Genomic DNA, 24,273 nt, shown 5'->3' on the forward strand with positions numbered 1-24,273 from the left:
CAGATTTTCTGACTATACTGTGAACTCTGGGATCTAAAAACCAAGTTGTGCTCTGTCGCTTACTAACTTGCCAGTTACTAAAAATTCTGCAACAAGAACTTCATTGACAATTTCAAGGCATGAGGTAGAATAGAATCTAGGGCACTCCTCTATAACATTAAAAAAAGCTTTTGTTACTTTGTACTACCGTGGAGCCAGCAATGAGTAAAATAAGGTGCAACTTAAAGATGCTCAAAGTTGTGGGTATGTTGAGTTAAAAATGCCCTCTTCATGTGATTTTTCTGACTGTCCAAATCCACAGTAATGGTTCCTCTAATATGCTCAGATTTCACTTTGTCTTCAATCTTGTCTACTTGTTTTTTTGCAGCCACATTCCCTTTTCTTCTTTCACTTCGCATTTCTGTGAATCTCCTTGTGTGACTTAGGCCCTTTCTGACCATGCATAACCAGGTGTGAACAGAATAATATTTGGCATTCTGTTCTCTGTGGTACTCATTAAGAGCTAGGCTGTTCTGTTCTCATTCTCAATCAACTTTTTCCTTGTCAGACTACCTTAAACTGGTTCTGCTCACATTACATTTTCTGAGTTTTCTTCCATTATATCTGCTCAGCAAGCACTAAATTACCACCTTCCATCACCCTGCTCTAAAGAGTTCTAGCGTTTCTCAGGTCTCTTAAGCTTGTCCTAAGGACTGTGTGTTCTCCATAGAACTAAAGACTCTAGGACTTGCATTATGCAGTATCTGCAAAGACTCTTTGCCATATAGGCAAGGCTGAATTAATATGAAATAAGGAAAGAAATGATTCCCTTTGTGTGGTGGCCACCCAAATCAACATCGCTGTTTTACTTTCCTGATCTTGATACCTTTGCTTGCTGAGTGTATCCTGCACTGAGATACTGTTTAGGTCTGGAAACTTTTAATAGTCCCTTAACTTCTGACACAACTTTTTGATGCTTTTGCTCTGCTACTGCTTCTCAGCCTGCTGTGCCTATAACCTTCAGATAATTAAATTGAATTTACTAAATCATATAATGAAACCCCCCACACACACTTTTTTTCCATTTACATATTTAGGATAAACTTGAGTCCGGGAAATGGAAGAGCTGCTGAGATCTAGAGAGAAAAACTATATACCCTCACTATTGACTTTTGCCATTTATAAAACTTACAAAAGGTATCTCCATTTTAAAAAAAAATATTTACAATCCTGGATCAGTTAAGGCTGAAAAGTAAGAGGAGACTTACAAAAGATCTTCTCCAGCTGTTGGTTGTAAAAATTCTTACACCACAGCAGACTGGGAGGCCTGGCATATGTTGGGGTCTTTTACTGGGGAAAAAAACTGCAACAAATGTCAATGTTCTTCTTCGCGTGATGGTCCCTATTGTATTCCACTGCAGGTTACACACTCTCACATTGTGTCTGGAGCCAGAGAATTTGAAAGTAGTGTCCATTGATCTGCGCATGCTCCCAGGCTCACATGTGCCTCTGACTGAGGGGATAAAGGGCAGGGCAGACTGACCGCCTCTCCAGTTCCTTCTCACCGCTGCTTGGTGCGGGTCGGAACCTCTCTGTGTCCATAGCTTCAGCTTTGTCCCTTAAAATAAAATTTAGCTTTGTAAATAGTTTTAGTGTTATGTTAATCCTGGGGGGGGGGGGGACCCTCCCCACTAAACCTCATGTGGGTACTATAAACACAGCTTTCAAAAGTGGCTTTATTAGGTTAATTTCTTCAACAAGGGCAATTTGTTGCGGTATTGGACATGAATCAGTGCTATTTAGCAAATACAGAAGCCTGAACGAACGTCTTTTCTTTACAAGGTGACAGTTATTTTTCCCCTAAATTCTTGACAGCATATCTACACCACAATTTGTCCAATCTCAAAGCAGTTTGTCTTGTGATGGCTGGCACAGTTTGGTACAGCTTATGAAAGAGTTCTGAATCCTACCAACGAATTGGTCCTTTGTATGTTAACTTCTGGTAGAGTGTTTTAGTTAAAAAAACAAAAACAAAAAAAAATTCCCATAAATAAATTTCTGCTACTAGAAATGGTACTCAGTGGTAATGTGATAGTTAACTGCCTTGGTCTCCTTTTGGTCTCAGCCTTTTAAGAATAACTCAACTGGATCCATACAATTCCCAGGAACTTGAAGACTTTTAAAATAAATATATTTTAAGGCTCCCAAGGGCTGGAATTATTCTCTGAATCAAGTTGTATTTTCTAGCTTTTGGTAAAAAAATTTTTAAAAAGCAGACTTTTCATTTCTTTACTACTGCAAAGCATCTCTAATGAAACTAATGGATATTTTTACCAGCTTTCCCTGAAAATTTAATTTTGAACAGGTAAATTATAATAAAAGTGTCCCTGTCCTCAAACTGTGGTAATCAAGAATAATGGATGATGTATGATTTTAAATTTGTAGGCATGATTTTAGACCATGGCAACTCCTGTAGTAAGTTTCTCACCATCATATTTTTACTATAACACACATTACTATAGATTTTGATTTGTAAATGTGAGGCACAATTCTCTTAAATTTAGGCAGAAGAAATATGGAATAGTTGTCAGTGGGGCAAAGTTGCATAAAACACCCGATTCCCTATATAAATATCAAATATGACTGCACAGTTCTCCAGCTGCATGCAAAACATACTTACTTTGGTACTTTTGAGTTGCCTGGTAGATGATGCAGTTAACTGATGCCAGTATCTATGGCTAAATGATCATCTACTAAGCAGTGGTCCACTTCACAGTAAGAATAATATCTGAGAGTTCATGGAGTAATTCACTTTAGGGGGAAAAAAATCTTTTTAAAAAAAACCTCACACTTAATATTGTAGACTTTGACGGGGGGAAAAAGCATAGCTTATATTGCAGTAATCTTTCTTTATTAAACTCCGGCTGTCAGTTTCCTACTACAATGGGAATTCATGATCTCTGACAAGTTGATGGTCCAGGACAACGCTGATTGCTTTGCTCTTGAAATGACTCAAGTATACTCCTGTCACTCATTTTGTTGTGTGGTCATCTTCAGTCCTTGCCTTTTTGGGGATGAGTAGAGATCCTTTGGAGACTGTATAACTTATCATCCTTTAATAGTAAATAATGAAGTAGGTTTTCTATTATCATTAAAATAGCTCAGTACATCAGGATCATGCATTATGTAAGTCCACTCATGTTGCATGATACCAGAGAGGTGCCACTAAAAACCATCAGAGACGTAACAAGTGTAAAGTTATTCACAGATGTGTTTTGAAGGGGAAAAAACACATTCTAAGAACCAAATGTTTGTTTTCATTTCCAGTTCTTGTCTTGAAAACAAGAGCAGCATAAATCTATTACAATATTCAGCAGCTGCTGCTCTGCCTGTCGTCAAAGAAATAGTGCAGATTTAGTTGAAATGTCCCAGTAATCCTGGGGCCTGACATGTGGCAAATTGCTGTGAAATGATGGCGGCAGTATGTTACCAATTCAAAGAAAGCGTAAGGCCCTTATGCCCTACTCTTCCGCTCCCCCCATCCCAGCCCCTAAAATGATGAACCAGCAGAAGGCATGTAATTACTGCAGTTGTTACAAGCCATTCATCCTCTTATAATCGGATGTCTAGAAAAAGAACATCAGAACAGAAAATTTCCTTGAAGATTAGAATCTTCTTATATGATTAAAGATGTTCCACCTGCCTTGCATTTGAGTGAAGAACAATTGTCTCCTACAAGATGCAAACCTGATTAGAAGTGTAGCAATCTGAGCAGTACATTGCAAACAGATGTTACTGCATATTTCTTCAGCTTTTATAAATCTATATTTGAAAATTTCATTGCAGCAGTTTACAGTTTGAGAAGATTATTAAAAAAAAATGAAATCTTCTGCCATGTTGATTTTGAAGTGCATTCTGACATTAAAATGTCATTAAATAACCCATTTTTCCCTTTAGGCATTTATTTTGCTGCATTTTTAAAATGTTTGGTAAATGAAGTATAGTTTGACAACTTCTATTTTTGGGGTTGAAAATAGAAATTTTCCTCCATCAATAACAGTAAAACTATGTAATGTTTAAACTTATGTGAATTATCAACAATACAGGGGCTTTGTATTTGGATATTTATTTTTACTTGTTTGAGGTTGAATTTAGTGCTCATTAATTTAACCAACAGCCACTCTGACCATAAAGTCACCAGGAATATTATTGTTGATTTCTAGTGGGAGTATGCTCATTCCCTAAAAGCATGTTTGAGCTGTGCTTAATCATAATGTGTGCAGGTATGTAGTGGAAGCTTCGTCAAGCAATGATGAATCCAGCTAAGTCTAGCACTGTAATATTCCTTGAGGTGATCTCAAAATCAATGGTGGCTTAAAGAGGATTGTCTCTTGGACATGTTTCATTGTGTATTTTTGGTGCATATAAAAAGTAAAGAAAACTCTTATTTCTGCAGAAACTGCTGTAACCTTCTGATAGGCGTTCTCTTCCTTTTACCCCTAAAAGGGCCTGATTCTCCCCTTTCTTAAACTGGTTTAAATCTGGATTAATTCCACTGAAGGCAATGGAGACACGGTTGTAAAACCAGTGTAAGTGAGAGGAAAACCAGGTTTATTATCTCAGCATTTGATTTAGAAGTTGCAGAAGTTAAATACATCCATAATATATCATGTTTCAGAGTAGCAGCCGTGTTAGTCTGTATCTGCAAAAAGAACAGGAGTACTTGTGGCACCTTAGAGACTAACAAATTTAATATATCATAATAATATAAAAATATATTTTCCTCAGCAAAGCTGAGGAAAATCATACATAGCAAAATGTGAATCTCTTCACTGAAATAAGGGGGGGGGGGGAAGAGGGTTGCTGGAGTTGCTTTTGTATTCTAATAAGTATCCTACAGTTTCAGTGGGGAGTACGTCAGGAAATTAATCTCAGGTTTTGAATAAAATGTTGTGCTTCTTCCTCTAGGAAATAGTTTTTCACAGTTTTACCTGCAGATAACAAAGAAATCGAGATCTGCTATTAATAGAAGTGGAATGACTTTTGGCCTTATACTGCTGAGTCATTAAATAACTATTCCAAATTAACCCCCATAAACTGGCACTTAGTATGCACTTACAAGTATCCTGGGGAGGCACGAAGAGGCAACTTATTTCTAGATCTAAACAAAAACAATCTGTGCATACAAACAAGGAAAACATACTTCTGTGGCTTGTACACAGAGTATGAGAAGTAAGCAGTTTAGGGTAAAAGTGTTACGTAAATGAAAGTTAGATTTTATTCTAAGTCTAATAGTAACCAGAGGTAGTTTTTAAATTGCTAATAGTTGCATCCAGATAAGGAGCAAGGACAACCCAATCCTAAACTATGAAATAATTAACTGTCCTGGGGGAAAATATTCTGTAAATCTGATTATTCCAAAATTCCAGATGGAGTGGGTAATATTGAGGGTGGTTTTGATAGGGATGAGAATTAACAGAACGTATCTCTCACCCACACTTCTTTGCAAGCTATGTCTTGTAAGCTTCAGATTTACATCCAAGACACCCAAACTTGATCTCACTGTTTGTTACTGTCAATAAATGGTAACAGAATGCTGACACAAAGCTGTGGTTAGGAAAGATCTTACAGGTTTAAAGAAACAAATCCCCAACGTAGTTTCTTGTTCTCTATTCTTGGGTTGTCACCAATTTTAAACTGCAGCGGTTCACATTAGACCATGGCAGAGTGAGAACTAAGAATGAGTCAGAATGGCTGCTGCTTCGTTAAAATCTTTTAAAATGAGAGGTTGAAAGGGGAGCAAGGGATGAACAAGGGTCTTTCCAGTGCACTTGTGTGTGAAAGTTCTTTGCGTTCTAGTACTAGCTGAGGAGACAGAGCTTTGATTCCAATCCCCACACTTACACGGTTCTGGTTTTAGAGTTTAAGTGGGCACTCTTTTCTATTATGTAGGACAGGAACATTCAAATGAGAAAATGACTTGGCAGTCATCAAAGAATGAAAATCCTGCATATGTCTTCAAAGTAAGCCTGGAACCACAGAAATAATATATTTTGAATTGTTTTTCTACCGTGAGAGTTATAATTAGTCTTTACGCCACTTGTTCAGAAACTGCGATGCTCTTTTTTTTCAACCCCATAGCAACAGATATGATGCTTTTGTAATTGCATTGCATTCACAAACTGAAGAAGTAGGAAGTTCAAGTTGAAAGGACATTATTTCTATGCATGATATGCTCTGGGAAGTGCAGTTACTCTGTTCTCTAATTTTAAAAATGTACAAAAATGGGTATCTAGAGTGGGTTTCTGAGTTTTAGACATTTAAGTGGCCTAATTTTCAAAAATACTGAGAGCTCAGAAGCTCCCACAGAAGTCGTGGGAGCTCATCAGTGCTCGGCACTTTCAAGAACCAAGCCACTTATTTAGGTACCTACATATGGTTTTAGGACTTTACCATTATGTCCATGTTCTCAAAAACCTTGGTTAGGAGGTGGTCCAGTTGGTTAAAACTGCTATACTTACTATATACAGGCAAGGACTTGGTGAAAAACTAATGGTCTCCTATAAATGTATAGGTCGTTATTTTTGTATGATCTACCTACTTCAGTGCTGATCTAGCATAATCTTTATTCTGAAATAGCCTCTCATATGTATATGATCTCTGTTCAATAGATTGATAGGTGGGAACAGTAAAAGACTTCAATCCTAATTCATCAGACACTTAGAATAAATAAGAAAGCACTCAAATAACACTAGTCCTAACAATTTATTCTTCCTGTTCCATGCTCTGCCCTGATCCTTATTGCATCTCTGTGCAGATATTTAGATCTATTTCTTCATTATTACCATTAGTGACGTATGGATGCTAACAATGTTTAAGGACTCCATAGAACAATCTCAGACAAACACAACCCTTTTATCGACCTGATCCTGGAAACATGCCTGTGAGTAACGCTACTCATGTGACTAGTCCCATTAGCCTCAATAGGACTGCCTGTTCCTATGCCATTACAAAGAATGGGGGCATCAAAGCTGATCAGCAATGGAACAGTTAGTCATATATTGACTGTTTGCAGAGTGCTCTAAATATGAAAACTAAATATTATTTTATGTCATCTATTAAGCTGTTCCCAAAGCTCTCAAAGCTCTCTTGGCTTTATTATTGCTGAAAGAAAAACATCGATAAAGGCTATGTTGACAATAAGAGGTGCTCGGGTGATCAGAGCAAATGTTCATCCCAGTAAACAAACACACACCTAACCACTTCAGGTATAGTTAAAATAAGACCTCTTTGCAATAGACATAGCAAGCAAGCTCAAATTAAAAAATTATTTCCCAACCAATTTCTTCCCTCTTTCCTCCATTCTCAAGCCCACTCCTCTACAGGGCTTATTGTCCACATATTGAAAAACTAAGCTTTAGGATGTTAATCTAGGTCAACAAAAGTGAAATTGACCTAGTGTGCTAGGACTTTTAAACTGTATAGATCAGATCCAGCACCATTGATTATAATGGGCAGAGGCTCAAGCCCCAAGTCTGCCATGACAGAACACGTGTAATAAAAATGTTTTCCATTGAAAAGTAAACACGCCCCATAATATGGGACAAATCTTGCCACAGTATATGCTCCAGGGAGTCAAACACAGCCCTCACAGTTTCTCTTTGTCTTGCTAATGCAGTTTGCAGATGGTTAGTCTCCTAGCATCATCAGGGTGAGAGCATGAAGATGAGAATAAAGACTAGTATGTGATATTGAGATATTTTCAGTGTACCAAATTTTCAGTTCATCAGACAGAAAGTGAACCATTTACCTGTTACAAGTGTTCAACTCTCTTCATACAGAAATAGGTGTGTGTGTAGGTATATACAAAAAAGCAGAATATACACTTACTTTGGTACACATTTTAAAAACAGGTTTGTCTTTCTGAACCTAATGTTGCTAATGTCTACCCTAAGTCAGATAGACTTAGGTTATTTTCATTTTGCAAACTAATCACATTCATGTTAACAATTACAGTGTCTCAACAAATATTGGAAATGTCAGGATTTGGAAGACATGGGGTTATCAAGTCCAACATGAAGGCTATACCTTTGGGAAATCTAAAGTGTCCAATAATCCAGATTTTAATTTAACAGTAAACCAAATGTGTACTATTTAAACTAAGAACAGATAAGAAGCAATTTAACACCAGAAGCAAGCAAACAGTCCAAAGCTATAATCACCTGATGTTTCTGGTCATTTTGTTCTTAATTCCATACAAAAAACATACATTACTTCTAAAGTCTTATTATGTCTCTGGGCATGTTTTAGAGGTGAAAAAATGGTTACCAAAACTATTCAGTTATACTTTTTTCATAGAATACAACAAGATAGTCCAGTAAGCGTCTACTTCCTGCCTAAATAGACCATTAACCATCAAAAGATAATATTGACCTTGCTTGGAGTGATAAAGTTGCATACTCCTTGAGTGACCAAGGAATAAACCATAAGCCAACAGCAGAAGATTTACCAGTTAGAAACCAATGAGTAGAGTGACAAACTTTTTACTCAGACTAATTCATCATTTAAGAAAAGAGAGGAAAAAACCATGCAAACTTGCCCTGTACTGTGAACAATCTTCAGTTGCTTATATTCCAGGGGTGCTGATCTTTTTTTATGAAAAGAGAGGGCCCAATCCTTTAGTCCTTGCTCAAGCATCACTGTCATTAAAGTGTATGTAAATGTTGCTTAGCTGAGGACTTTCTGGGTCAAGTGCATTACTATAAAGGTTGTTAATTGCTTTAACAGTACATAGCTGTCCTACCTATAACTTACGTTGGGTGTTGACTGTGATGTAATGATTTATTGATTTATATTTATGCATTGACTGTTGCATATGGATATATTACTGAATCTTACTGACTTAAACTGCCCACAGTGGACAGTCCAAATAGCTCCCCCTCGCACAAACCATTTCAACTGACCATAAATCAACTAGTGATTATCCATTAGTCGAGCAAATGCTTGATCAAAAATATGTTTTGTTCCATGCTCTGAAGGTCGATAAAAGTGATCTCTTGCGATTCACCCAGAAGAAGTGGCTTCCATGCTAGGGAACTCTCGTGAAATTAACCAGCCTCAACTCCCTACACGAAAACATCATCGCACGGTCAGCCAAAGAGCTTCAACTGAGATGACGAGGCATAGGAAGGGGAAGCTGTTCACGTTGTACAGGACCCAAACCACGTATGGCCTTATCAATTAAACTGAACTGGGAAGCAGTCCATGGAGCAGAGATGTTAAACTCAGATCCAAAATCCTGCCCTTGACACACACACAACGGAAAAGCTGCATGAGGTCTTTTGCCTTTAGGTGGATTTTCCCCTACTATGCTACAATTGTATTTGTAGAAACAGTGCCTTGGGCTGGGGGTTACAAATCTGGCCCATCTCTGAAGTAGGTGACTGTATGTCAGTTGTAAGAGTATTTTTTTTTTTATAAATTCAAAATATATTTCAATTTAAAAATAAACATGCCTTTTAAAGTCTTTTATATTACATTTTAAAATGTATTAACTGCTGTAAGAATGGAGTTACATGTGGGGGGAGTGTAGGTGAAGGAAGAGAGGTAATTTGCCCTTCTGTATTTTTAACGCATTTGCCATACCACCCTCCCTCTTCCGTCCTGCTGATTATGAAGCACTTCAATGTAGCAGTTGCTTTTTTTCCTATCTGGAGTGGAATAGGGTAGTGGCTTACTTCCCTTTATTGCTCACCATTAAAAGAGACACTCATCCCCTCCTCCTTGCCCATCAGTTTAATCAATGTAACCACCCCCCTCTTTCCAAATCCTTCCATTGGCTGCCTACCCACTATTGCATCCAACTTAAGCTTCTCATCAACTACCTTCAAAGCTCGCTGTAATTCTGGTCCTCCTTACTAATCTCTCCTTGTCAACCTTTGTCTTGCCCCTCATCCCTTCTACTCCACCCATGCTCTGACCTTTGTCCACTCATTTGTCAGCTTTTTGCAAAAGCCTCTCTGTGGGGTCGTCCATGTGACCCTCTATGCTACATATGAGCTCATCTGCAAAGACTTGACCCTATTCACATTTAAGTCCCTCTTAAAGAAACATTTGTGTGATGCCTATAATTCTAGTTCAGGGGTTCTTAACCTTTTTCTTTCTAAGCCAGCCACCCCACCCCACCCCGCAACATGCTATAAAACTCCATGGCCCACCTGTGCCACAACAACTGCTTTTATGCCAGGGCCAGCATTAGGGAGTAACAATTAGGGCAATTGCCCTGGGCCCCTGGCCACAGGGGGACTTCCAAAGCTAAGTTGCTCAGGCTTCGGCATCAGCCCTGGATGGCGAGGCTCAGGGCCCCGGGCGGCTTGCTTTCTGCCCTGGGCCGCAGCAAGTCTAATGCCAGCCCTGCTTGGTGGACCCCCTAAAATCCGCTCGTGGGCCCCAGGCCCCTGTTTAAGAAGTACTGCTCTAGTTAACTTGTATATAAACTGCCTCTTGTTCTCTTTCCTCAGTCTCTATTTACTTGTCTGTCTTTAGATTGGAGGTCTTAGCTCAGGGACTCTCCTTCTTTCAGTGTTTGGAAAGTACCTGGCTCATAGGAGGCACTGCTGTCAATAATTAGTAAAGGCCAGGACAAGAGCTTAGCTTTATATTTTCCACTGTAGGACAGCAAACCCCAGTAATAAAACAGCTGCTGCTAGGAGAGAGTCAGTCCTTTTTTGTAGTTAAAAAATGGGATCTCATTAAAGATCATCAGTGTTGTGCTTCAGTAAGAGTAAGGACCTGAGAAGGAAGTAGCGCATTTTCAGTAAATAAATTGATTTACTTCGGTGTGATGCTATAAACATGAGACCTGTGTTCATTAAGCAATCTTCTGTTGGTGAAATGAAATTTATCTACAAAGGTATAAATATTCTCCATAGTGTGTGTGTAAATTTTTCTGATGTCCTTTAGGATGAAAGGTGCTGTATAAGACACCTGTAAGATAGTAAAATATTAGCATAACCGAACTCTGAATTTTACAAAGGTCTCAAGGGAGCCATGACACCTATGTAAAATCAGGGGTTCAGGTGACCCCTGTTCCCTCAGTTACAGGCTGGCTGAGTCAGCAGAAAAGGGCGCTGAAGCTAAACTCCAGTGGCACTCCTAATTTCTGCAACGGGAGCTCTGAAGTTCTGCTGGAGCAAATCTAACCCCCTGCAGGCGTGGAGCTGTAGCAGGGCTCTCTCCACCCCTGCAGGTGATTAAGAGGTCTGCTTATGGTTTACTACACTCAGTAGCACATCAGACTAATAACAGATAACTTGAGTTAGAATATCTAGCTCTTGTATAGCACATCTCATCCATAGATCTCAAAGGGCTTTACAAAATACTGACCTTCTGGTCGATATCATTCCCATTTTACAGATCGTGAAACTGAGGCAGAGAGATGAAGTGACATTTCCAAGGCCACCCACTAGGCCAGTGACAGAACTAGGAATAGAACCCAGCTCTCTTATATAACAGTCTGGTGCTTCATCCACTAGGTAACTCTGCCTCACCCATAAAACTGGGGTTGCATCGTAGAAAAAAACCATTTAATGAAAGAGGTAATTCTGTGCTATTCAGATGGAGCCTAAATAAAGATGAGCTGCCTTTTCTATTTCTCTCCTCCTCCTCCTCTTCCCCCCCCCCCCCTTTTTTGGTTAAAAGCGCTATAGACACTATTTTGGCCTCATAATTAACAAAAGTATTCCAAGTAATTAGACTTGAGCCTCTACTACCTCAAGTACAGCCTTTTTCTGGAGTGGGAAGAATATTCTCTGATCTGTCTCTGCAAACCTACTATTCTGTGCAACTGAAACAGGACCCATAATCTCTGTTCCATGGAGATTGAAGAAGGATCCTTTAACGTATCCCCTTTATGCTATTTCATAAGCCTTGATTTTGTATTTGTAGTTTTAGTCTTTCTAGGTGCATCAGTGTTTTACCAATAAAATGAACAGACTGTAGGCAGTAAGACCCTGATTCAGTAAGGCACTTAAGCATGTGCTTAACATCAAGCATGTGCTTAAATGCTTGGCTGAACCAGGGCCAAAGTATTGTAGTAGGTGAGAAATTAGAACATAGCTTTTAAAATGTGCTTCTGGGGAGGAGGGAAGAGATGTGACCTTTTAAAATAAAGCAACAAAACGGTGTTTCATAACAGCTACATCTTTTTATAAATATAAGTGGTACTGCTCAAGCATCTGTTTTTGCTGGCTTTTTCATAGGGAATTTGCATATGCTTATACATATGCTGATCCAGAGACACCACCAGGTTGTCACATTCACCAATCGTTCATCCTACACGTGGTGCTGTATAAAAAATACTTCTGGGACTGTATTGCAGCCATGTGGCTTGCTGGTGTGTTGAATTCCCCCACCTCCTCTTCATCTGTGTAGTTCTTCACACAAAACCTTCTTAATCAGACTGTGTGCAGGAAAAGGTGAATTTCACCCTTTGAGAGCTCCTGCAACGACACTAATCAGCATTATTATTATTACCATTATATTGTTCTATGATCCATTCTCAAGTGATGGAGCTGCCATGTGATCTATGTTCTGGGGAGAAGAATGGGACATTTGACAAGTACAGGTATATTATATTGAACTGAAGTGAAAAAGCCTTTCTTCGGTTGATTGTAATAATTTGTTGCTGTATTATTGTTTTCTCCCACCTAAATATTACTGAAACTCAGAATTTGAAAACTTCAAAGTAAGAGACATCTTCACAACATATAATATCCGATCTATAAAGCTTGAGAGTAATTACCCAAAAGTGTCTCTTGATGTGTAAAAATAGCACCTTCTTAACATATCAGTCCCTGAGTGTAGAAGTCATGTCTGCTTACTTTACTGGCATGAACAAGTTTTTACTACTTCTAACATTACCAAGCCAATGTACCCATAAACGAGTAGATTGTATCCCTATTGTGCATCATTCATTGGAAGTGGAATGGTCAGCTACATTCTAATTGCAGAATCTTAAGCAGGTAGGAGGAGGATGTCAAAGCAAGAACAGACTGATTTTTCAGACCCCAAGTTGAGGCTGCTAGTTTTTTTTTGTTTTTGTTTTTTTAAAATCCTTTCATGATTTGTAAACTGTTTAATGGGAGAAAATGAATATGGGACCTCATGATGTCAGTTTAGAGCATGATTTTTCTGACTACAGCCAGTTTGAAAAACAGCAAGACAAGTACTTGGAATGTATTTGTCAAAGAAATGTTTCCAAAATTTCCTACTGTTGCTACCACCAATTCAGCCTCACTGGCATTAACAATACTGAGTCCAAAGGTAGACAGATCACCCACTGCTGCAACCATTTTAAGCACCATGGAGATTTTCAAAGGCACACATGGCAGGTACCTAGCTTAACTGTCTCAAGGGCAGTTAGGTGCCTGACTGGCATTTTTGCCTTTAAAAATTTCCCCCATGTCAATTAGACGAGGGGTTCTCAACCTTTTTCTTTCTGAGGCCCCCTCCAACATGTTATAAAAACTCCACAGCCCACCTGTGCCACAACTTTTTTCTCTATATAAAAGCCAGAGCTGGCATTAGGGGGTAACAAGCAAGGCTATTGCATAGGGCCCCCCACCAAGCTAAGTTGCTCAGGCTTCGACTTCAGCCCTGGGTGGCAGCGTTCAGGGTCCCGGGTTTCAGCCCCACCTGTCAGGGCTTCAGCTCTCTGCCCTGGTCCCCAGCAAGTCTAACACTGGCCCTGTTTGGCAGATCCCCTGAAACCTGTTTGCAGCCCCCCAGTGGGTCCCAGACCCCCGGTTGAGAACCACTGAATTAGACCTCCTGTGAGCAAGGCTAGGTAAACACTGCACTCAAAACATTGGTAGCAGTTGGTGTAGTCAGCTCCACTATGGATTGCAACTCTTAATATAGCATCTGCACCACAATATCCCATACCCAGTGTGAGTGCTAATGTAGGCCCCTCTGCGGCCTTTTCAATACTGTGCCGTAAAACCTTGATAGAGTTGGGTTTGATACCATGCTGAAAATACCCAGGCCTGAGCTATACTAGTGCTTGCATTGGTGCAACAGTGTTGGAAATAGGCACAAAAATGTGTAGTATAGACAAGGTCAAATGAAAGTGACTTTCCGGAGAAATTTAAACCAGTCTCATTTAATCCTTTGGGACCTCATGTGGATAGCCTTTTTGAAGGAATTGTATATGAACTAAGCAATCTCCATTCTTTGCATTATATTTTTTTGCAATTTGTTTGCACAGTCCAAGTTGTCCACTGATGTAGGATGCTGCAGTAGCTATCAGTCCGTACTGCAGTACTGTATCAATATTGCTACAGACCGGTACCTCTGCAGCTGTACAGCGCACACATCCAGTAAGATGGTGTCCACATTTGTCTTCCAAAAATGAAGAAGCCTCTTCAAAGTCAAATGCTGTCATACAGCTGTGTTGCTTTCTGATTTGTGATTGGTAGTCAGGGCCAGCTCCGGGGTTTTTGCTGCCCCAAGCAGCAAAAAGAAAAAAGGGAGGGGGGGAAAGGCGCGATCGCAGACCTGGACCTGCCGCCCCTCTCGGTTGGCCGCCCCAAGCACCTGCTTGCTGGGCTGGTGCCTGGAGCCAGCCCTGTTGGTAGTAAGGCATGTTTGTTACATGGTGTACAGAAACTGGACAAATTAGATGAAATGTGACTAGCTCACATTGGTAGATTTTTTTTTTTCTTCCATTAATTGAGCTTTTCAGGCTCGATTTTCAAAAGATCAGGACCCCACCGGCTCACACTTAGGCATCTTAAAGAAACAGAAAGATTTTCAAAGTGCTCATCACCCAGCAGTTCCCATCATTTTCAGTAGGAGCTGCATTGTTCACACCTGGCCCTACTTGTTTATATTGTAGCCTTGTCTTTTGAAGATTGATACCAAGAGCTGTCAAAGGAGAGAAAGTGTTGTTCCCACAGGCCAGGTGTATTAGAAGTAACCTATGGGCACAAAGGTCTGACAGTTTACCTGTTTCATTAGCATCAGATCAAAAGTTGAAACTCTATATGGACCTTCAGTCTCTTTTCTGTGAATAACTGCAAAAGAGGCACATCTGAATGCACCTGCACCCTTCTACATGTCTATATGGTGTATGTGAAATAAGAACTGTTTGTTGTAAAAGTGAATTTAAGGTTATGTTTTATATTTTCTTTGGCCCTGCAGGTTCTCCAGGAAAGGCACTTGACAACTCAGCCAGCAGCCAAGAAAATAATTTAGGGAGCCCAAACAAGGCTGAAAAGTCAAGTCAAGCCTCTCGAGAGCACCATCCAGGAAGAAAAACTGCAGGGGGACAAGTGCAGAAAGGAAGTGATGAGTCAGAGAGTGACTTTGAATCTGATCCTCCTTCTCCCAAGAGCAGTGAGGAAGATGAAGAGCAGGAGGATGAAGATGTCTTACAGGGGGAGCATGGAGACTTTAATGATGACGATACAGAACCTGAGAACTTTGGCCATCGGCCTCTCCTTATGGACTCTGAAGATGAGGCGGAGGAAGAGGAGGAAGAAAAGCAGAGTTCTGATTCTGATTCCGATCGCACGAAGGGAAAGCCCATGGAAGGGATCCCTTGTGGTAGATACAGAGAGGTGGGTGGCAGTCGTGAAGACAGAGAACCCAATGTAGCACTCTCTTCCTTGTCTGAGTTACCCAGTACTGTGGCCAAGGTGAGCCCTGGCCAAGAATTTGATGTGTTTGGAGCTGTCCCCTTCTTCGCTTTTCAGACTCAGCAACCTCAGCCAAGAGAAAAGAGTGACACGGATTTCTCTCCTCAGCCTGCTTTTCTTGGCCTGAGGCAAGAGCAGGATGACTTTGATGTCTTCACCAAAGCCCCATTCAACAAGAAGGTGGCCCAGCCAGATGGCCCGGATGTAGGAGCTGAGACCCAAACCTCCCCTACTTCTCCCCGAAGTGTGGATATTTTTGGCTGCACCCCTTTCCAGCCTCTTCCCACCCCAAAGAGCAGTGAAAGCAGAGAGGACCTCTTTGGGCTTGTCCCCTTTGAGGAGATTACAGGGAGCCAGCAGCAACAGAAGGTGAAGCAGCAGCGGAACCTGCAGAAACTCTCCTCCCGGCAAAGACGCATGAAACAGGAGGTGCCCAAAAGCAATGGGAAGCGCCACCATGGCACCCCGACCAGCACCAAGAAGGCTTTGAAACCCAGCTACCGCACCCCAGAGAGAGCCCGCAGGCACAAAAAAACGGGCCGCAGGGACTCCCAAAGCAGCAACGAATTCCTAACTATCTCAGACTCCAAGGAAAACATAAGCGTTGCATTGACTGACAGCAAAGATCGAGGCAACCCTTTGCAAGCGGATGAGAATCTGCTGGACCCCTTTGGAGCCAAACCTTTCCACCCACCAGACTTGATGCGGAACCCACAACATCAAGGACTGGGTGACAACCGGGGGGACCATAATATAGTAGTGCCTGGTAGACCTAGACAGAGCTCCCTGCATGGGGCTGTTCACAGTGGTGATGGGCTAAAAACAGATGATTTTGGTGCGGTGCCCTTCACAGAACTGGTTGTGCAGAGTGTAACACCACAGCAGGCCCCGCAGCAACAGGCATTAGAGTTAGATCCATTTGGGGCAGCTCCATTTCCTTCCAAACAGTAAATGCTTCCACCAGACTATTTCTCGTTCTCTGCACTATTTAACTTTGTTTTTAAATAGTGGAATAATCCATCTGGTTGAATTGACAGGAAACTGATTTTTCGTACAGTTTATTCAGCCTCGGTACTGCATGCCCAGCGCGCCTCAAAATTTTTAAATCGTGTTTTTGTATTGTACAAAACACCCAGAAAAAGGAGGACAGCACGTTTCCAGAGCAGAAGAGGAATCAGATGTGAGCTATTGTTTCAGCCACTGACTTTGGAGCCATGAAATATACTGTTCTGCACTTTTGCATGGCCTTTCCGCTCATAGGCAAGGGGGAAAACCATGGAAGAAGGTCTGCCATGATGCATCCAGTTAGTCTGATGGAATGGAATCCTTCTATGATACAAACCTTTGACTCTCTCTGAGACCTGAGATAATATGTATGTGCTGGTATCCATGATCTGCTGGAAATTCTTCAGTCTCCACCGTCTAAATGAAAGCTCTTTTCTAATCCTAACAAAGAAACCTACTCAAAGGATTGTGTGTGTCAAGATTTCAGAGCATGGTGGTGGCTTGAGAACTGATGCACAAATAGAGGTGGAAGGCAATTTTTGTGTGCCTGAACATTAATTTTTTTACAGTAAGTGCCATTAATGTAAAATAGCAAAATGAAAATCTAGAGTGAAAACTAAAGATATAGGGAATATATTGGTTTGCTAGATAAAATCCTGGGTAACAAAGTAGCAGGGATACAGCCAGCATTTGCAGCACTTTGAAGACTACACCATACACTTGACAAGAGGGGCTGATTTACCTGGATGCCATGTCTAGCACAGCGGGAGTATATCAGATCATCAGTAAAATTGGCAGCAAGTGCAAACACAGAAAGATTACAAATCAGTTTTATTCAGTTATCAATTAGGGTTTGCATCTGAAAATACCACTTTTTTTCCTCTTGGATTTTTATTCCAAACAAAATCTGTGTATACCTTAGAAACTGTTTTTAAACAGCTATGAAATTGTCACATAATGTTCTTTTAAGGTCTGACAAATCTATTATTGTACTTAGTCTGTTTTATAAGAGTTTCTGCTAAATGCACTGAGCTATGAAGAAGCTATACCGTGAAACCACAGAGTTTCAGAAGAGAAGCAGTAAGCAGCAGATAGCTTGTAGATGCTGATTACTATTCTGTCAGTAAACGGCATTTCACACCACAAGGCCTTACAGACAGGACCCACTTCCTGCTACAAAGTACCTCTAAGCCAACAGGTGCACGTGAGTGCTAAAAACGTATAGTACACAGTATGTCGTGATGGGCTGGTGATGCTAATCCACTTGGTGAATACATGATTTAGTTGTTATAGAAGTATATGCTACCTGTATATGGGCCTGATTCTCCACCATCTTGTACCTTGTGTCTGGTCACTACACGTGTTGCAAAGTGAACAGAACCCAGAGTGGTGGTGTTTGACACCCATTTCACATTCATTTTTCACAGGTGTAAATGACTAGACACAAGATGGAAGGAATCTGGTCGTCTTTGTTTATTTCAACATGGTATATCTTGCTCTGAATATTGACATTTTGCACAAAAAGCCAAATTTTAAATTATTTGAGACAAATCAATGGATGGATGAATGAATTGTATATACAGACGCACTGAGTGTTCTCTTCCTACCCACCTGCCCCACCACCCCAACACACACACACACAATGTGGATTAGCTAAACATCTAGATTAACACTTTTCTTCTGAAAGTCTTAAGAAAAATACAGTTAGGTGTAGACTCCTCCATAGATTTTCCAGAGGAGTCTGGCTCTTTTCAAGCACAAAAAGAAAAAGGAGACTTCTTAAATTGCTGCTCTCCTTTGATGGCTTTATTCAATTTTCTTTGACTGCTTTTTTGGATTGACTAGAAACCATCTGTAGCTAAAGTATTCATGTCTCTGGTCCTAGACATGAGAAATAAGATACATACATGGGTCTTTATCTCTTTCTCTTCCTCTCTTTTTCCTTTATTCTGACAAAACAGATGAAATTCAAATACAAAGTCTTGCTGAGTTAGGGATGTCCTTCTCGTGCTAAAATGTTTAGCTTTGAGAAGGACAGTTAAAAATGGGTAACCTCTATCTGCATCTGAATATTCCAGTTCTTTTAGGCTCTGTCCCTATTATTCTTTCCTTATTCTTGTGCCAAGAATCAGATGTCGAGCTTGCATTTTTTTCTGGCTCTCAGGTTATCACTGATTTACAAAAAACCCACCAAACTGCTTTTACGTAGCTCTTTATTGAAATTTTACACACCTACCTAATTTAGTTGTTGGAAGATGTTAATTGCAAAAGTGAACAGATGATCAGATTACTCATGGGGGGGAAATCCTGTAATGTGGACTGGGAGATTATAGTAAATCATGTCTAGAACACTATGGTCATTGCTTTCATTTGTGTAGAATAATCTTAACTACCTGCCAAACATTTGTCTGAAATTGGAAAATTCATTTTTTAGTCTTAGATATATCTCACACACAGGAATTATACCTCTGAATTTAACAGTCTGCACAAAGGGATTCTTGACTCTGGCTCTTTTAAGTAAAAGGGAGTTTGCCTTGGACTTCAATGGGGGGAACATTGGGCCCCCAAATAGGTTATGTACTAAGATAACTCCTGTCTTAGAATATCAGTTAAAATGAGCGTAGAAGGCAGATTACTGTCATCCCAATTAGATTTCTTTTCTAAGACTTTTATCCTTAAACATGTTTAAGTTGGAGAATACTTTAAATGTTTTCTTCTTTCTTTTTCTTCTCGCAGCAGAAGGAAGGTATAGGTTAGATGAAATGAGACTCAGTAATGAATAACCAAGGGAGACAAAAATACTGTAAAACCAAGTAATTCCAAAATTGGCACATTTCTCTGACCTTTCATTATTATGGTCTTTCCTTCCTAATGGCCTTAATATACCTTGATTTATGTACTCTATTTATATAGCAGATCTTTTTCAGAAATGACTTATTTTTAATATGTTTCTGTAGTTACAATGATTTTTTGGTGGCGGGGTGAAGAGAGACCATGTTAGCCTGCCTTACAAACCTGGCTTTGCCTGGTTGGCTGTGCAGTAGACTTGGCCTGTGAAGATATTGACCTTGAGTTTAATTTCCATTAAGATCTAGTAATGGAAACAAATTAACTGGTGTCACTGGGGGAAATAATATACTTTTGCCTGTACTCTGTGTGTATGTGTGTATGCATTTATGTATTTTAAAAAAGATTATTATTATATCACGACCATACCTGAAATACTGGAAAAAACATACTATGATAAATTTGTACCACCATGCCGTATAAGACAATGATAGCCAGGTAGGGAATTATCACTTATTTTTTTTTTTTTTGGTTACCCAGCAGGAAGTATGTTAGGGTTTGATCCTTCCCTCTAGAATATAAAAGGCAGCACGGGAGATCTTCACAAATCAACTACTTTCAAACTGCAGTCGGTCCAAGCACTTAGAAACGTAGTGCCATGATAGCAGTCCACACAGTCCATCAGTGCACAGCACGCTAGCATGATGTAGATTCACACCCCAGTTTGCAGTGCACTAGCTCTTTGTCTTAACAAGCGTTGAGTGGGTTTTCTAAGATTGCACATCTTGTCAGAAGGTACTAATAAGCCCTTCATGGCTAAGGGCAAGAGTCATTGAAAATAAGTCTAGCTTCTCTGCAAACCCCAAAGCATCAGATTTGGGAGATCTGCATTGCTTTTTACTGGTTTGCACAATACCAGAGCTGGACCTAGTTTAGTGTGTCCCATACTTATGGAAATATCTTTTCATTGTTAACAGGTTCCAGTTAGTAAGATGAGATACCCACTGTGAAAATAAATGGATATATTTACTACTGTGAGAATAACAAATAGAGTTTATCTGGAGATTTTTATACTATACGGTGTATTTTTATATATATATAAATATACACATGCACTCACACATTACATATCTCTTGGAGTTAATGTGACTTTTTTTTTTAAATATCATTGCAGCCACAATCATTTTCATGTGACTGGAAAAGAGAATATGAACAAAAGCCACTAAAAATGCCAGGGAGACATGAGAAAAATGCCAGGGGGCTGATACCAGGTTATTTTTCTACAGTACTACTTTGACAAGGAAAATCAAATAATTGTGTGTATACTAAGTTTGTTTGTGTGACCAGGGCATCCTCTAATAGTAAACAGCATACACGCTATTTTTAAATTGCTGGCCTACAGCTTTAAGTGCACTTTTCTGAATTACACTTCCATTTCTTGTTAGACTTGAAGTTTCTAAAGCTTTTTTTGTGTACCACTAAACAGAGAACTTTAATTTTTCTGTGAACTTGATGTACATCATAAAATACTTGCGATTGTTATTAAAAAAAATAATCAAATGTGATAGTGATTTTGCAGACCTTCTTAAACAACTAATTGTGCAGTATCATATTCCTGATGAGCTGCAGTTAACGCTCATCACTAATTGAGTTTTATAGCATTTGACCTTTTCACTGCTACAGACTTGATTTTGGTCCCTAGTTCGTTCTGTTTGAAATATTTTTTTCTATTGTTTATCATATCAGCTGCCTAATAATCTGCTTTCTCTTAAAGCAATAAATCCCAGTGGATTAAACATTCTTTTATAATTCCATGAATGCAACATATTTACTTGACTCCTTCCTGCAGAAGATTTTCGGATGTGAACATTCAGATTCTTAATAGGGTAGGGAAACCAAATGTTGTCAATTTACATTACTGGCTAGAATTCTAAATACTGTCTATATGCTTACTATACAGATTCTGCCCTGCAATTGATTTTCTAACCATTTTTTAGGATAAAACTACTCTGGGCCAATCTACTAAAGCCCCAGAGCAGACGGGGGGAAATGTAGGGCTTTATCGAAGACGAATGACCATAAAAGTAAAGTGAAAAGGGAAGAAACCAATATTAGTAATTGGTGATGAATACCCCGTATTAGTGGTGATTTGGCTGGGTGTTCTGTCCTTCAGTCACCATCACTTGATTCAGAGTCTCCAAAAACGATGTACATCTATAAAAGAAGCTTTGTTAAAAGGCGGCTAATGAGGTTTTTTTCATCTGTAGGTCCCTTTTCGAATCCAGCTCAGTTTGCTTTTGAGTGAAAGTTATCAACAGCTGGTTGGCTGGTTATGGTCTTAGGTTAAACAGTTGGCACCTTCTTTAGCAGTCTCAGCACAGAACCCAGTGACTGAATAGGCACAGAAAACCTCTCCTTCTTCTTAGGTGGTTGTTACAGCTTGGCTGTCCCTTTAAGGGGGGTCAAACTCAGCCACACTTGTGCCTCCCTTACCCCCCATGATGTTGGTCAGCTGGGGTTTAGATGGGTTCATTAGCAGGCTCAGCTGGGTGGATTGCACATAAGGAGGGTTTGCTCCTTGAGTGGCGTGAGGCCAAGTTCCCAGGAGAAGCAGCAGACAGCAAAGGGAGCTAAGAGAGGCCGGTTGGCTGGCTGGCTCCTCTGGGAGGGCTGGAACTGAGCTAAGGCAGACTCAAAGCAGGAGGGCTGTGCCTGGTGGGAAGCAGGGGGTACCATTGTGTGTTGGCTAAGTGTGGACTCTGAGGGGAGGAAACCTGAGAGTAACTTTCTGGAAGAAGGGTGAAGGTCTGAGCATTGAGCCCAGGAGGGGCAGGAAACTCTTTTGGTTTATGTCAGGTGTGAAGATTGTTTTGCTGGACTCTGTTTATAGCTCCAGAAAGGGACAGAATGGAGTCTGATTTGGCCGGAAGGAAATGGGGTGGGGTTGTTGCAACACCAGGTCTTGCTGGAGGGGGATGCTGAGAACTGTTACAGTGGTGTTAAAAGATGTCAGCATTTGGGTAAGACTTCTGTGGGGACCGTGTGTGGTGGAGCTTATTCTGATGCCTGTGCTACAGCTAATTACAGTATTTAACATGCACACAAACACACAACCTGGATATGCCACGTACAGGGAGATAGTATAATTACTGTTAAAGTTTCTTAGGATTCATGAAAGAATCAAGTAGAGGAATAGATGTGAGCCGTTTTTCTGCTGTAGCCCAAAACCCCACCCATTTTCATACACAATATCTTGATGTAGGCTACACTTACCGCAAGATGACATGGTAACAACACTATTATGGGAGTGTCACTTTTATGGTCTCTGTTAAGCCTACGGTAGTTTGATTTCCTGTAACAATGCATCCAAGAAGGGGGGGGAACGATGCTCCTGTTGTTCTAACATGAACCATGCTTAGCGGAGAAGGAGGGAATGTCTCATTGAGGAAGGTAAGAGAGACCTCACAGCTGAACTTCCTTTACTTGGGCTGAACTGTGTCTGGGATTAAGCACAATGTATGTACCTGTGCCCTTTGCACTGACTAGGACCTTATATTGGAAGTGATCCCTGTCCAACACAAACCTGTAACCCAAAAGCTCCTGCAATTACTTCATATTGAAATATGACCAAGATCCATCTGACTGACCCAAACCACTCCTGCAAAGGGAGGGAATTAATATTGGTAGCCAAAGAAACCATGCAGTGTTTTGTAGAATCTGATCAAGTTTCTTCAGATCAAGAAGGGGCTGAAGGTTTTCCTCCTTTGGGGAATGAAAAAACTGCTAAGGATTAGCCCCCTGACCTTGGACCACATTTAGATAAGGTGCAACTTCCTGTAACCGTGAAATGGGGATTCTTTAAAATTGCACAAGCTAGACTTTTCGAGTTTCTAACAACCATTTGGTAGTAATAAGGATTGTCTTGGCCTCTGAGCCTGACCACTCGACTCAGGAATAAGTCCCAGGGGACCCCTGCAGAACAGAGAAGGGAAGCACGCAGGGCCACAAATCCTCTCCTCTCCCAAATCTTAACCTGAGCACCCCGAGGAAAGAAGCAGGGCTTCTAATCACACATGCCCAACTCCCAAATAAATCTGTTTTACTCCTGTCTCTAACACTCACATGCCCAACTCCCAATGGGGTCCAAACCCCAAATAAATCTGTTTTACCCTGTATAAAATTTATACAGGGTAAACTCATAAATTGTTCGCCCACTATAACACTGATAGAGAGATATGCACAGCTGTCTTTCCATTCCCCACCCCTCCAGTATTAATGCATACTCTGGGTTAATTAATAAGTAAAAAGTGATTTTATTAAATACAAAAGGTAGGATTTAAGTGGTTCCAAGTAGTAACAGACGGAACAAAGTAAATTACCAAACAAAATAAAACACATAAGTCTATGCCTAATACAGTAAGAAAGCCGAATACAGATAAAATCTCACCATCAGAGATGTTTCAATAAGCTTCTATCACAGACTAGCCTCCTTCTAGTCTGGGTCCAGCAATCACTCTCACCCCCTGTAGTTACTGTCCTTTGTTCCAGTTTCTTTCAGGTATCCTTTGGGGTGGAGAGGCTATCTCTTGAGCCAGCTGAAGACAAAATGGAGGGGTCTCCCAGGGGTTTAAATAGACTTTCTCTTGTGAGTGGACACCCCTCCCTCCCCATGTGTAGAATTGCAGCTACAAGATGGAGTTTTGGAGTCACATGGGCAAGTCATATGTCCATGCATGACTCAGAACTTACAGGTAGCAGCCATGGTTCACATGCTACCTTGCACATCCTCAAGTAGACTTCTTAT

The 24,273-nt window shown here is 40.3% G+C and overlaps 1 protein-coding gene across 4 annotated transcripts in view; it reads left to right on the forward strand.

Moving 5' to 3' along the window:
* Positions 1-21,034, forward strand: part of BMP2K (BMP2 inducible kinase) — a 109,350-nt gene extending 88,316 nt beyond the window's left edge. For 3 of the 4 annotated variants that reach the window (XM_008175613.4, XM_042856378.2, XM_042856379.2), the window contains one exon: positions 15,181-21,034. In XM_008175613.4, coding sequence (XP_008173835.1) covers positions 15,181-16,628 — 1,448 coding nt within the window. In that variant the 3' untranslated portion in view covers positions 16,629-21,034. The remainder of the gene's footprint in view (positions 1-15,180) is intronic. The other variant, XR_006175918.2, reaches the window with a different exon arrangement.
* Positions 21,035-24,273: the final 3,239 nt, after the last annotated feature.

This window comes from Chrysemys picta, chromosome 5 (genome assembly GCF_011386835.1).
Source record: "Chrysemys picta bellii isolate R12L10 chromosome 5, ASM1138683v2, whole genome shotgun sequence".
Classification (NCBI taxonomy): domain Eukaryota; kingdom Metazoa; phylum Chordata; order Testudines; family Emydidae; genus Chrysemys; species Chrysemys picta.